Below are 15971 nucleotides of genomic sequence, written 5' to 3'. Positions count from 1 at the left end.
ATGTACAGCTGCCTGAGCTTGAAAATATGGTGTAATCTTCGCAAATGTGCTTCTGCTTTGCGTCGCAGAGTTCAAGAGGTGCCGAGTAGCAGAACTGACCCGTGAACCGACTCATTTGTGACTCTGGACCGCACGGGTCAGTCATCTGAAAGATGAATAAATAAGCTTTTCATTGACGTATGCTTGGTTAGGACAAAAGGGCAATGTTTGGCTGATATGCAGCTATTTAAAAAGCGGCAATTCGAGGGTGCAAAAAAAGAAAGAAAATCGAGACACTGCAGGTGAATAGGGTAAAAAAAACGTATTTTGCATTACAAGTTTTATATAACAAGGTTTAACTATGCATACATCTGCATACATTTTTAGTATAAAAATCACTGAAGTCAATTTCAATGTTTTGTGCATTTCTTTGGACATATAAGAGTCAAACGTATTTGCAGAGAAAATGTCTTATTTTTTTGTCACTCGATAATTCAGAAAATACTTATAAACAAAACAATATATTTTCACAGTTTCGTGGGGAATAACATGTTATAAGCAAGTGATATGAAAACAAATCCCTTCAGGATATACACTTAAAAATAAAGGTTCTTCACAGAAATCCCATAAGAACCATTTTTTTGGCTCCATAAAGAACCATCTCTTTCTTAGCATCTTTCTATTTATAATCCAACGAACCTTTCTTCGCCACTAAGAACCTTTTGTGAAACAGAAACAGGTTCTTTATGGAACCGTTAGACAAAAAGTTCATCTATGGTGTTGCGAAGCACCTTTATTTCTACTACAAATATGACGTTTGGGAGAATTTCGAGCCTTTAAAAACATATATTGTAACCGAAGTCCATTGACACAAATACATAAAGGGCTATAAAAAAACGCCTATGTTTTTCGTCTTTATGAAAAACCAAAAAAATCCTAAAACTTTGACAAAAACCGGTAGCGTCTCCCCTTAAAGCACTTAGCAATGCATATTCAGCAATGCGATAACTGTAGAAAACTATCTTTATGGAACACGCTCTCTACTTAATATCCAGGAGATTTTTGACATAAAGGGAAAACGGATCATTTGGAGCCATGCAATCTGCTTATGACTGGTTTTGCGGTCCGGGGTCACGTTTATATTTCCCGCCGCGTCCCGCTGACACGCAGAGGAAACGTCACGACGAGAGATCAGCACCTCGGACAGCGGCGCCCGTCGAAATCCAGCATACACTTGGAATCTCCCAAAGGAGAACGGAGCAGGGGGCGCGCACGGCAGCGAGACGTTTGTAAATGAATCATTTTGATTGGGCGAGAGCGCGCCTTGGAAACAAGGGCCGTGTGTTGATGCGCACGGCAGAACGTCCATTTCGAGGATGAATCAGAGGGGAGCAGCATCAGCATCCCCATCACATTACGATCCACGGCATCAGCCGCTCCGACCGACCGCCATCGCACCCCGCGGAGGAGGAAAATAGGCGAACCTAAGCGCGGCGCCTTTTTATTTTTTCCCTTCTGGAAGCTCCATCTTCCTTTGAACGTGGCGAGGAACCATATCGGCCCGGGAGGGGGATGGTGATGGTGAACTTCAAATGGAGACAAGATGCTGGCGTTTCCCCCCCCAGCTCTTCATCCGATGCCCGCCGTCGTTATTGCCGTTTTTGAAGCACCAACCTAATGGATTGTTCTAAACTCTGCGTTTGGGATGGGAGGTGGCGTCGGAATATGTCGATGGGAAGATGCACAAGGAAATGATGTGAAAGCTTCGTCATGACGCCTCTGATGAACAATAAACAAAACTATAGGATTGCGCCCGAATCCAGCTTTCAGCTCTTTTGGATTATGTTTTTATGCTGAAGGATCCCCCCCCCCACCCGACGATGACTGTGTGTGGCAGCGATGCTCTGAAATGCCATTTTGCATCTTCCCTGTCTCTCATCCGCGCGTCCAGGCTGTGGATTGCTGGGAGTTTGTGAAAATCGCATCTCTTTAGACCTGGAAACAATGCATTGTTGGCTATTCATCGCAATACCGTAGTCTTATTATTGTCATCCTCGCGGCCAGCGATGATTGTATCAGAGAAACAACATCGGCCCTAACAGGCACATACATGCCATCAGACGGAAAATAACAAGCCTGGAGATTTTCTGACCAATTACCTTTGGTTTGGACACTTTCCTCTGAGACTTCAGGGTAGCAACTGCGTTTCTGCCGAATGAAATATTAATAATAGGCCTAACGGGATCAATAATAAATCAAATAATACTAATAAAAACAATAATGCGTAAAAAACACTAACGCTATATAAAAACAACAACAATAATAATTATCAAGCATAATAATATTCGTATATATATATATATAAATCAATACTCCTTTCGTAAAAAAAAAAAAAATTCAAAAATTCACTTCAGCCATACGACATACACATGTAGTCAAAGATGTTCAAGAACCGGATCCGCATGTTTTTTAACGAACTGAAGGTGCTGGTTTTTATGCGATCCGGTTCTAGACGCTCCGACAGTGACGCAGAGCCGAGCAGACGACCCAACAGCAGCATGAGGGGGCTCGGGATGGGCGGCTGCGGATGGCCGCCCTTCGTGGACTGCTCCAGCCGCGACGACGAGGAAGAGTACTACGGGAGCGACCCCAGGCCCAGGAGCCTGGCGTTCGAGGAGAAAGACCCCAAACTGCAGGCGGGCCTGGACGCGGTCAGCCTCACCAGCAGCACGGGCAGCGGCATGAGAACGCCTCAGTGTCGGATCTGCTTCCAAGGGCCCGAGCAGGTAAACAAACGCCGTGTCACATGCGCGAGCGCCTAGAACAAGGCATGTGCGCGTTTTCTTCTTTTCTTTTTTGTGACTCTGGAGCACGTTACCGGTGATGAGGGTCATCCGAAAGCCGGATAGATAAGCTTTGCGTTGGTGTGCGGTTCGTTGGGATAGGGCGATATTTGGCTGAGGTACTATTTGAAAACCTGAGGGTCTAAATATTGAGAAAATCGCTTTTAAAGTTGTCCAGATGAAGTTATTAGCAATGCATATTACTACAAAAAAATGAGGTTTTAATATATTTACAGTAGATAATTGACAAAGCATGGAACATGGTCTTGTTATCCTAATTATTTCTTGTCATAAAAGGATACCATTATTGTTGGCTATCTACCCGTGCTATGTATGACTGGTTTTGTGGTCCAGGGTCACATTTCCCATTTTAAATGCGGTGGATTACAGTGCAGTGGCCATGTTGCACATGCTGCTTGTTATTGTTGCTGTAGTGAAGTACTACAGTACGTTCAGCTCAACAAAGTACATGCTGTTCATTAGCGTTGCTCAGCTTTTTAACGCCAATACAACTTGATATGAACACTGAATTGTGGCTCATTTTAAAAATAGCAGTAATGCATAATTGTAAACAGCTCCGCGAAATAGTTACGCAATAAATACACGTTGTCCAGTAATATTTTTGTACATATTTAAATGCACGGACATTGAAATGATTACTGTACATCATTGTAAATACATCTTTATAAACGGTTTCAAAACTATACGCTACGTACATTTTGTTTCAGTGGTATTTATGGAAATACACTTACATCAACATTGAAATGTGGATATCAATAAACCAATACCTACTAATAATACTATATACAGAATAATAATTATGCAATGTGTTTGTGCTAACCAAAACTATTTTTGACTGGAATCTGATTACTAATATGAAATGTAGTAATGATTATAATAATAATACTTTTGTAAAACAGCAATGCCTAAATGTTAACGGCTCCATAAAATTAACAGGCGATATGTACATGTTGTCCAATAATATTATCAGTACTTATTTGTATATATACGCTGAATAGTGAATTATAAAATGTGATTGCTAATAATAATAATACTATGAACAACAATGCATAATTGTCGATAGCTCAGTACAATATTATTATATATTATTGCTATATATTATTTAGTACTTATATATGTAAAAACACTTGCATGAACACCAAAAAGTGACTAAAAATAAATGATAATAATAAATGATAATATATACACTAATAATAAAAAATAAAAGGAAGTTATTCATGTAGTATGATTAGATAAATTATTTATTATATATCATATATATTACATGAACACAGCATAACGTTATATGCATTTTGTTTAGTTCTACATAAGGCATCGTTCTCTAGCGTTGCTCGGTTACTGTAAATGTTAAACATATTAAGTGAGCCTTAATTTTGCACAAATGAGCAGAGATTGTTTGGGAAGTATTGGCAGCGTGTTTAGCTCACCGCCACGCCATCTGGAACAAAGACCGGCGGCAGCATGTAGACTAATAATGCATTTCTCTTCTGATGGGTTTACAGGTATGCCATTGGAGACTGTCGATTTACAGGCTCAATATGGCCACCCAATTAACCTCTCTATTGCTTTTTTATGAGCACTAGACATCTCGACGATGTTCTGTATGGAAATGTAAAGGTCCTGGTGTGGACGTTAAAGCCCAGGGCAGCCCGAAGCAGATTCATTTGCAATGCAAAGGCTGCGCGCAGGCCAGGAGCCGGATTTAGATGGTCCGGAAGACTCGAATGTTAGGAAAAAACAAGGCTCGGGAAGATCACAACATCGAAATAACAGGCAACGCAGCTGACGTCTCAATTGTCAAAATATTAAGCGGCAAAATAGCTGCTGTTCGTCTCGCGATGGATGACCCGCTCGCGAACTGAGCGTCTATATTAGTGTAATCAGATCCTCGCGGATAAATTAGTGTTTGTACGGTAAAGGCGGAACACGGGGATGGATGTTTGGTCAGCAGCCAAGCTGAGAAACAACAGATGTGCGAAACCTGTAAAGCTCGTCTGCTGCAAGTTAGCCGTAGACATCGGCTAATATGGAAAGATGTTAGCCATGTACCAACACAATCCATCTGGCAGTCCATCTGATTATGTCGGCCTCGGTGTCTGTTTTCGGCTCGAGATGCATTTCAGCGTAAACCTGCCTCTCAGGTAAACGGTTTAATGAGCTGATGAAAGTGCTGGACAGACGGGAGGAGAGCAGCCGCTGGAACGAAGACGTGCGGCGTTTGCTTTCAGCGCATTTTAACGTCTGTCATTCGTAGCTGGGATATTGATTCGCAGATCTTCGTTAATCGCGCGGTTTAATCGGAATTTCGTAAATGAACCATTTAGAAGAAGAGCCCCCGCTGGTGGACGTCGTAACTGCAACACTCGGCAGAATTAAAGGGATGGTCCACCTGCACATTAGCGTTTTGTAGTTTCCTCACTCTCGTGTCATTACAACACATGTATGGTTTGATGCAAAGCACAAATTAGGATATTTTGAGTCGCTCTGGACTCCAGAGTTACACTGGACTCCTTTCTATACTTTAATTTTAAAGTATAGATTTTTTTTTTTAAATATCGTCTAACGTTGTAAAGCAATTCCCTTGCATTTATTTGTGAGCCTAATTCAAGAAGGGGGTCTCAAAAGTGGCCACAAAATATTAGTTTACTAATGATTCATTTAAAGTTAAATCGGGCTCTTTTGGTATAATGTCAGTTAAATAAGTATTTTAAAATGTTTTGCATTAGTGTACAATATTTACAAGCAATAATTTATTCCATGTCGTGTCCATTTCAACATTTAATATCGGAGGCAATCAAGTTATTTTTTTTAAGAAACACAATAGATACTTTCCATGGTAATCGGTTACTTTAGTGAGAGTGACCAGTTACTTTTTTTAAGTAACTTGCCCAATACCGGTCACCACTTGTTCACTATAATGCGGCTTCTGCCACCTTATGATAATAGATTTTTATGATAATTGAATTAGGTAGCTCATTAGAAAAGGATAGAAAATGTCCTTCATTGTGCACTAATAAATGCCGCTGCCTGCCAGCTGCAATCACCAAGAAAAGCCAGCTGCTGTTCCATATTTTTTTGTATATCGTCATAAATATCATTATCGTAAATATTTGTAAATATTTTTGTACATTTAGAGGCTATATCGCCCACCCCTAATTCTAATACTTACGCATAGTTTTGTTTTACTTAATTGAAATATTTCATTATTTTATAATATAGATATTTTACCAGTGCCTTATTCTGTTTTGGATATAATTTTGAGAATATAAGAATTTATTTCATGTCACACCTATCATTGTAGTTCAACGTTTTTTATTTAAGATTTTGGTTACAGTTCTATTAATTTAGCTTGTCTGTGACTTTGTGTAATTTTTATCATTTTTATTTTAATATATCTATATAATTATTTAAGTTGCAGTTAAAAGTGAATAATATATAAATATGTATTTTTTGAGATTTTATATTTAATTTAAACTGAATGTAATTTTTTTTAAGTAACAAAAATGCGTGGTTTTAGTTTTAGTTAACTGTAATAACTCTAATAACTGTTTAGCTGCGTCTCCCAAAAGCACTGTGAGCTAACTAATTTCTATTGAACTCTATTGGTAACGAGTCCCAGACCACAGTTGTTTTTGGCAGCGATTAGTCACCATTTACGACTCAAGCAATTGACTCACAACCTGGCCTCACAATGATTTCATGTTGGGTGTTTTTTCATAGCCTATATTATTTTGTTTCGATTCATGTTTGTTTTAAGCACCAAAATATTAGTTTTAACGAACTCTAATAACTCTGCTATGTATTCGCTTGTCATCCAGAGCGATTAGTCACTATTTACGGTTCAGCTGATTGCCTGCATTTTGATGAATCACGTTTCAAAGACACAGTATATAGATGGATGACAATGCAATTATAGACCTCGTTGTTTTTAAATGTGAGTGGCGTGCTGAAGGGGGAGATGGGATATCAGTCCTCATTAGTCAGCTTTCTGATCTGTCAGGGCTCATGGAACATGTAAAACTGATTTGTTTTGATGCGCTTGTTCTGGATGCAAGCTTTAATCAGATTAAGCTGAGTTTTTCTTTATATATATTTGGCTTTAGCGCCAAAGAGTGATCTGCCGTGTCTCTTTTCACACACAGAACCAAGCTTTTTGTGAACAATTACCATGCGCAGAGAATGACTCGAGCGCTAATTACAGACGTAGAGAGAGCTTCTGTTGCCGATGTTTGATTTCAGCTGAACAAAATCTGGCCTTGGATCTCGGATAACAGCTAGATGCTCTGAAACAACGGGAGGAGGACAGGCTGTACTTTAAAGCACGGTATGACTCATCCAGGTCCACTTATCGTAACGCTCACATTGATCAGATCGGACAGACTCGTGATGTCCACTGTACTGGAGAAGCGGACGGGAAATGCACAGGGCAAGTACAGTGCGGGTCAAAGGTGAAAATGCTTCTGCTTTATGTTCTTTCATTTGACTCTGAATCGAAACGACAGCTTTAATGACAGCAACACAAAGCTAAAACTAAAACCTGATGATCATCTTCTCCAGCACGGTTCCAGATCTTTATGCTTTAATGGAAGCAGAAAAATCCTTTTGTGTTACAAAGAACTGTGACGAATGCAATTAAATAGTGACTAGTGACCTACAAATAATACCGAATCTGTAATTCTTCTTATTCAATGACTTCTTAGTCCTCCAAACTTCATACAATGTATAAAATGATTTTATTACAATGAAAACTATTATTATTAATATAGCAATATTGTTGTTATTCAAATTAATCTGTTGTTTAATATGATTTTGCATTATTTGATGTATTTTATTATTTAATAAATTGGAATTAATTGATTATAACAAATAATTATTATTTTTTTGTAATTTAAAAATAAATTAAGTGGTTATTTATAATTTTTATTCCTGTTTCAGATGAATATTGATTATTAAGCATAAAACAGTTATTATTAACATTATTAATAGGAATTTAAAGATTATTTAAATGCTTAAATATAAAATATTTTTATTTAAATTCATAAATTTAATTATTTGATATTTATATATTTAATAGGTTTTATTTAATTACATTTTAATACATTTTCATTTAATAAAAAAATCTATCTATCTATCTATGATATAATCTTGATTGATTACAGTATATATAAAAATATATAAATCTGTTTCTCCTCAGAATCAACAGTGATAGTATCTTAAAACCGTTTAAATTAATTACTACATCATGTTTGATAGTCATATAAAATATTACGTATTATTTAACTAAATTTAAATGTTTAAATTCTATTATTATTATTATTATTATTATTATTATTATTATTGTTATTATTAATATTATTATTACATTTTAGATTCACATATAGTGATAATTTCATTTTAGTAAATATAAAAACATCCCAGATTTTCATGGACTCCCGCTGTTTGCATTTGACTACTTTTCTGATCTCTTTAGCGGCCCGTTTCTGTGTTTATTCACACAAACTGAGATGAACGCACTATAAATCTGCGTTTCTCCTCAGAATCAATAGTGATTATTAAACTTAAAGCGGTTCTCATTCTAGTCACACCTCAAAACCGCATTTAGACACGCCGGTACCACAGTTAACGAATCGATGCAATTAATGACCAGAGATTGCTTTCCTCTTTTCTCTTCTTTTATGCCGCAGTACTTGAGCTCTTCTGAAGGCATTCAGTGTTTCTTTTGTTTGCAGTCTTTCTCTAAAGATTACATCAATCTTCCAGTTCTGTATCTCTGCCCCTCAGTTGGACATCCTGTTCTTTATACTCGGCTTGTTATTCACATTCTATCTATTGAATGTTCTCTTGGCAGCTCTGGAAATGCTGCGTTACATCTGTAATGTTAGTTGATTCATGGTTTCCCACTAAATATATCAAGCACAGTGGCGGAGGTTGTGTTATTGGTGGTTCGTGCTCGTAGCCTACTTAAGGTTAAGGATAAGAATAAACCTCTAACCTTGAGTATTAAACTATCTTGGATAGCAATATACTTAGGGTTGCAAGATTGGGGAACTGCAACGTTTCTGATTGTTTGTAAGGCTGCACAATTACAATAGTAATATTTATTATATTTTCACTTACTAGTACTACTACTATAGCAACGGCAATGATAAATGTTGATGTTATTTTTATACATATTTACATATTTACCAAAATAAAATATTTTGGAATTTATTTATTTATTTATTTATTTTGTAATTGAAATTGTGTGTTTTTTTAAATTAAGCTCTATTTTTTTGTACTTGTTTGTAAGTCTGCATAAGTCTGTTTGGCCCAAGGTTTTGTGATTGTAATGACATTTAAATAATATATAATAACATAATTAAATCATAAATGACATATAATGCATAAGTAATCATAAGTAATTCTAAATATATTATAATATTTTCAAATAAAATAAAAATGTAATTTTCTAAAATAATATTTAATAATTTCAAAACAATAGCACAATTATAATATTAATATTTATGGCTGTCTTAAGGGGTAGTTTACCTAAAATAAATATTTTGTCATGTAGGACCTTTGATTACCCACATTAAAACAGTATATATATATATATATATATATATATATATATATATATATATATATATATATATATATATATATATATATATATATATATATATATAGATATATAGATATAGATAGATAGATAGATAGATAGATAGATATTAATATATAGATATATATACACATATATGTGTGTATATATATATGTGTGTGTGTGTGTGTGTCTGTATATATATATATATATATATATATATATATATATATATATATATATATATATATATATATATATATATGTGGCCATTAAAGCTTTATTTTTGTTGACCACAGCCAAGCAACCACAGAATGCACCATAGCGTCAGAACACAAGGGCCGGCGCATTTCCAGTGAAACCTCTCAAATGCTGTACCTGCAGCGCTGCAGGACTTTCAGAGGAGTGTATTGATTGAGTGTCTGGAGCAGCAGAGGACAGAATAAGTCACCCGTCTTTTAACTGCACACTCTTCAGATCCACACACGCTCATCAGTCCGCATGAAGCCCGCTGTGTGCCTGATCGATTTAGCGCTTGTAACGGCGGATGGGTTCATGAGTAATGTCTCATTTACGTAAATCAACTCAGCCACAACGTGTGTGTGTGTGTGACAGCATCAGGTCACGAATGGGTATTGAGGTGTGTGTTCTTACCCACGGCCCAGCTCTCGATGACAACAGATGTCACAGGATGGCGATGCCCGTAGACGCTTTCAGAGATCTTGCTGGATGAGGCTCTGGAACCGACATCTGTGTTAGGTAGCGCTGCGAGAAATCAAATAGCAAGGAAATGGTTTTGTTGGGCACATGCAGGAATAAACAGGTCATTTTTTTCAACAATGCCTTTCTCTTGAGGAAGGAGGCTTCCGCTTCGTTAGACGCTATAGGAAAATAACCACAGATATATGTAGGTGTACGTCTATGGAAATGGCGAAGAAAATAACAACGTGCATTAAACGGTAAAACCGTACTAGACACCAGTGTGCTCATATTTAAGATAATGCATTCAAATAACATGGACACACCAATTTTCAATATCAAGCAGCAAAATGAAGTGTTTTGTATGGGACCGGAAGCTCTATACCCTTAAAATTTACAAATGGCGGCGTCCATTTTTGCATCAGAAAAAAGGTGGATATCTAAAATGTAAAAAGGGGTATTTAACCCTTAAATACTTAAACATTTTTGGGGCACCTAAAACACCTGCATGTTTTTTTTATTTTAATTTTTTTTCACTTTAAGACACATTTTAGCAGTCAGCGTAAAGTGCCGTATATCATTATAAACAGGAGAACTTGAGAACTTAAGTCCAGTTAATTTAATTGTCCTTTGGTTTTCTCTAGGAATCAATGCATTGACACACAATGTTATTAAAATGTAGTAATCGCTTTTAAACAACCGAGAAGTAAAAATATACTAAGTGAAGAATATACTCACGTATGTTGTGTATTAGGTATGTTATGGTTTCTGACGGACAGCATGTTAAAGCTGCTCTGGTTGCTATTTTCTCCTCCCCCTCAGAAAGAGACGTTGTAGTGAAAGCATCTGGTAATGCGTGCAACTTCCTGGGCCATTGTAAATACTGCAGTGTATTATGCACATTATCTTTTGACAGACATAGATGCTGTGATATTCAAATGTCGTGGATTTAAAAACAGATGGTTTGTAAGATAGCAGGACGCACATAGTTTTCGACAGGCGTGATGTCATGCGTGAGAGGTTTGTATTTTGCACATTAAAAATATTTTCTGGAGACATTGTAAATGCTTTTTTGCATTATAGTTATTTTACAGAACATATTTTTTGTTGTTTAGATAAAATATGATACTCTACTGACACAAAATATTGCATTCGTCTGTTGCAAATCTGTTATCTTTGAAAAGTGGAGAGTGTTTTTGATGCAAATTGGTTTTATAGAATTATATATAATATGTAATATATATATATATATATATATATATATATATATATATAATAAAAAATTAAAAATAAAAAAATATATATTGAATTTGTTTTGTATTTTATTTTTCATTTTAACTTTAGTCATTTTTCTATGCACTTGTAATATTTATTAGCTTTTTATTTGATATTTCTATAGAACTTAATTTTTAAATAAATTTTTACATGTAAAATAATATTTATCTATTTCTAATTTTCATTCAAGTATTAAGGTTCACGTTTTTCACTTAATATTCATATTTTTTATGACCAATCATTCAAATATTTGATATTTAGTTGACAATAACATGGTAATAATAACAACTAAATGTCCAGATCATTTCACTTACACATTTCCAAGCAAAAGCAAATATTAAGCTGATAATTGATCGGGGTTTGACTGTAATGCTTAGACTACGATATTATTTGCTAATAATATTTCTTCCTCTAGCCTCGGAGATATCAGCAGAAAAGAGGCCGTCTCATAGACGGAGAATGTTTGATGAAAGTCAATGAAGATGACTTTCAATGTCTTCAATGTTTGATTCTTGATGTCTGTGTCCCCGCCTGCAGGGGGAGCTGTTGAGCCCGTGCCGCTGCGACGGCTCCGTGCGCTGCACCCACCAGCCCTGTCTGATTCGCTGGATCAGCGAGAGAGGCTCCTGGAGCTGTGAGCTCTGCTACTTCAAGTACCAGGTCCTGGCCATCAGCACCAAGAACCCGCTGCAGGTAAAGCGTCAGCCTCAAACTATCTGGGTCAGACCAAAGCACTGGCTAGGGTCTCTATTTATAGACTTCTACGAGCAAAGCAAGAAGATGCCGACTCACCGTGTTTTTTAATGTTGCGTGTATCAGTGGCAGGCCATTTCTCTGACGGTGATTGAGAAGGTGCAGATCGCCGCCATTATCCTGGGCTCACTCTTCCTCATCGCCAGTATCTCGTGGCTGGTGTGGTCTTCTCTCAGCCCGTCTGCCAAGTGGCAGCGCCAGGACCTGCTCTTCCAGATCTGCTACGGCATGTACGGCTTCATGGACATTGTGTGCATAGGTGAGAAACAAAGCAAAGTGGATTTATCCTTTTTTTTACTTTAGGACCTCTCTTCGACATCCTATGGGCTTGCTTTTAGCATTATAAACCAGACGATTAGAATTTTGAATAACACCCCTAATATACAAACATTTACATATACACAAATGGTGGGTTAAATGCAGACCAGTGCTGGGTAAAATATGGACAAACCCAGTTGTTTTGACCCAGTGGTTGGGTTACAAGCCACAAAGTAGGGTTAAACAGTTAACCCTGCACTGTATTTAACCTAGGGTTAAACATTTACCCAAGCCACTGGTTAAAAACAACCTAATAGCCGGTCACCTGCAGATCTTAGAAGGCATGAATGCATATGTGCAAAAAAACACACTGATGTTTGCTTGCAATGTATGAACTGTTATTTATTTATGTCATCTAATTTAAAATAATACCAACCTAGACGAATCGATACTTCTCATGATACCTATTGCGCTGACATTTTGAAGCTTATTATAAAGCATAAGAGAGCTTCCGCATATTTACATATGAATCGGTAACATCGGCTAATCTCTAATTCCTCACAGGCCTTATAATCCACGAGGGCTCATCGGTGTATAGAATCTTCAAGCGATGGCAGGCTGTGAACCAGCAGTGGAAAGTATTGAACTATGAGAAGTCGAAGGACTTGGGAGACCCGGTGAGCTCCAGCAGCAAGGCGGGCGGCCGCGGCTCTCGCAGCAACCCTCACGGCCTGGCCAGCGGCAGCAGGGGGGGCCAGCGAGTGCGGCGGTTAAGGACTATCCTCAACCACCACTGCGGTTACACCATCCTCCACATCCTCAGCCAGCTGCGGCCCAGCGACACGCGGCTCGGCACCGCCACCAACCGCGAGGTGGTCATGCGGGTCACGACCGTATGAGGTCGCCCCCCGGAGCGAGAGAAGACGCGTTTTCTGCCTTCTCCTGCAAAAGACGGCGTCACGATGCCAGGACGAACGCGTTTTTTTTTCCTTGGTGACGACGTTTCGGACAGACAGGAGCGCGCACGGGACATTGGCGCCAGCCGTTTCTATCGGCGAGACTCTCTCATGATCCTAGCACACTATTGCATTTTTAAGTTCGATTTCCTCGCTGGTGTTGTTTTTTTATCGATGCGGTTTTTAAAAACGTTTTGATTTTCTAAGGGAGAATGGTACATGGAGCAACACCGACGTGTGATGTATATGGTGACTCATGTGGACCTATCGTTGTAAATGATGTTTACGGATGCTTCTGACGCAGCAAGAAAGCCAACCATAACCAAACGATCACGACACAATAACCAGGGAAAAAACGAGATACGAATTGTTACATACTAAAATATATCAAAGGGGAGGGTGCAATAAGACATAATAAGATTATACAGAGAACAAAAAGACGTAAACGTTTGAAAAGAATTTGATCTTCTCTGCAATAAAGATACCTGTACATTTTACAGTGACCTTTGCATGAGGGTAGAGTTTTATGCCTCCTCGACACATGGACATGATGAATTTGTTTTATTCAGAATGGTGCTCGTTTGAATAAACACTACTATTCATCTGCTGTTTGTGAAATGCATCATCACACAGGCTTTTGTTCGTTTAAGTGGCCTTCTCTTACAGATAACACACCTATAGCGCTTATTTTGTCGGCGCTTTGGAGCGTGACCTTTGCCTCGTCACATACAGCGCTTTCATTTAATGGGGAAACAAACTGAATTTCAAGCATTTTTACCATATAATGCGCAAATGCAGCTCGATTTGAAAAGAACGACCGATTAGCATCAGTGTGCAAAAAGCAGCCAACCATCCATATTATATTCTTTTTTGTTTTCGGGTTCAGTCTGTGTTATTATCACGAACGCATACAATTACCAGTTCTTTTAAATATAGATTGCAGGTAGTTCACACAAACGATCTCTCACTCATGTTGTTTCAAACTCATATTTCTTTCTTCTATTCAATCTGTTGAACGTAAAGATGTTTTGAAGAAAGTCTATTTTGATCAGAAAGAATCACGCTCTAAAAACGACACTAAATTTTTTTTCCACGCAACTCATGTGCTACATTTTACTTTTTTCAATTTAACTGTCTCTTTAAGAAAAAGTTGATCTCATGTAACATTTGTATTTGTTAATTATCTCACACACACACACACACACACACACACACATAATCCAACTCATTCCTCTTTCAACGCATTCCTTTTTTGTTAGCATGATTTATTTGATCCACCTTATTTTTCGATGCAGGAGTAAGCTGTTTTCTGTGAATGTGCAAGACTTTCGGTTCATTAACTACAGCAAAGAAATGAGAAGAATAGCAAAGTGCTGAAAACAGTACAACTTTGCACTACAAAACGGTTTGTTCATAATTAAGATAATACATTAAATGGTAAGACGCCAGTTAGCAATAGCATCTGTTCTATACAGTTCAAAATATTGCTGGAAGCAGAACATCTCCAACTTACAAATGGTTAGATATAACGTTTCATAGATAATATTAGCAAGCTATTTGGAAGCTAATATCATGTAAAGACTTTGCTCTGTATTGAAACAGTGAGTAGGCCTATTTAAAGGGTTCCTTCACCCCAAAATGAAAATTCGTCATTAATATGACTTACCCGCATGTAGCTCCAAATCTGCAAAAGCTTTGTTTGTTTTATAAACATTAGAGATATTTTGGATGAAAACCGACTGTACCAGTAATGAACGCTGTCAAGGCCCAGAAAAGTATGAACGACATTATCAAAAATAGTCCATCTGCCATAAGTGGTTCTTAATTCTTAATTTTAATCTATTAGCATTTTTTCCATAAGAGGGGCCACCTTGTTGAATTCATGAGGGATCACTGATAACATGCAATGCAATTTGATAGTATTTTCCTTGGTCACGGCTCAGTATTAAGCTGTTTTGCAGTTTTTGCTCTCTCAAGAACAACAAACATCTCCAGCTCCTCACGCTGTGTCTTAACCTTGATCTGATGCAGCTTTGTTTTAGCGCCTCATAGATTATCACTCCAGGTTACTAGCGCGAGGCCTCCTGGGTGCCACTATCATTGGGCGGCCCTTGCGGAGGTCACAGTGCTGGAGGGAGGGCGTCTGTCACAAGCCTTCACCTGGCAGATGTGTGTCAACGCAAGGAGCCCACTGTGAGTCCTTCCACAATGTCAAAGCGCTCAAACATCCGCACACAGCGGAGTTCACCCACGTTCTGTGATGATAACACAGCGCGTTATTACAATGTGTAACGGCTTAGTTTTCCCACATGCTTCTATTTACTTAGGAGTTAATGATCCTGGTAAGCATATTGCATAATATTTGGCCTTATTTGTAGAGAATTAGTATTTAGATTACATGCATATGGTCCCTTGTACCATTCAGGAGCAACATAGAGGAACAAATAATTAGTTTAAAGTGGAAAGATAGTAGAAGTGGATAGAAGGCTAGTAGTCACTAAAATGCATTTTTTTAGGCCTAGAAAAAAACTTTTCAATTTCACTGTACTAGTATACATCCATAATAAATGTGTTAAATTATATATATTTATTAGTGCGATGAGATTT

General features: G+C 37.6%; 1 protein-coding gene across 1 annotated transcript; it reads left to right on the top strand.

Annotated features, from left to right (window-relative positions):
• The first annotated feature begins 1152 nt into the window (after positions 1 to 1152).
• On the top strand, positions 1153 to 13966 carry march9 (membrane-associated ring finger (C3HC4) 9). The gene is made up of 4 exons (XM_043223966.1): positions 1153 to 2765; positions 11935 to 12090; positions 12217 to 12409; positions 12973 to 13966. Exons 1-4 carry the CDS (start codon positions 2421 to 2423, stop codon positions 13305 to 13307), a joined length of 1029 nt encoding a protein of 342 aa, XP_043079901.1. The 5' UTR covers positions 1153 to 2420; the 3' UTR covers positions 13308 to 13966.
• The last annotated feature ends 2005 nt before the right edge of the window (positions 13967 to 15971 follow it).

Source organism: Puntigrus tetrazona, chromosome 23 (assembly GCF_018831695.1).
Source record: "Puntigrus tetrazona isolate hp1 chromosome 23, ASM1883169v1, whole genome shotgun sequence".
Lineage (NCBI taxonomy): Eukaryota > Metazoa > Chordata > Actinopteri > Cypriniformes > Cyprinidae > Puntigrus > Puntigrus tetrazona.
This window is presented reverse-complemented; position numbering and strand designations above follow the sequence as displayed.

Coding starts and splice junctions, on each gene's coding strand:
- march9 (XM_043223966.1), top strand. CDS start 2,421: ATGTTCAAGAACCGGATCCGCATGTTTTTTAACGAACTGAAGGTGCTG. Junction 2,766..11,934: donor GCTTCCAAGGGCCCGAGCAG/GTAAACAAACGC, acceptor CCCCGCCTGCAG/GGGGAGCTGTTGAGCCCGTG. Junction 12,410..12,972: donor CATGGACATTGTGTGCATAG/GTGAGAAACAAA, acceptor AATTCCTCACAG/GCCTTATAATCCACGAGGGC.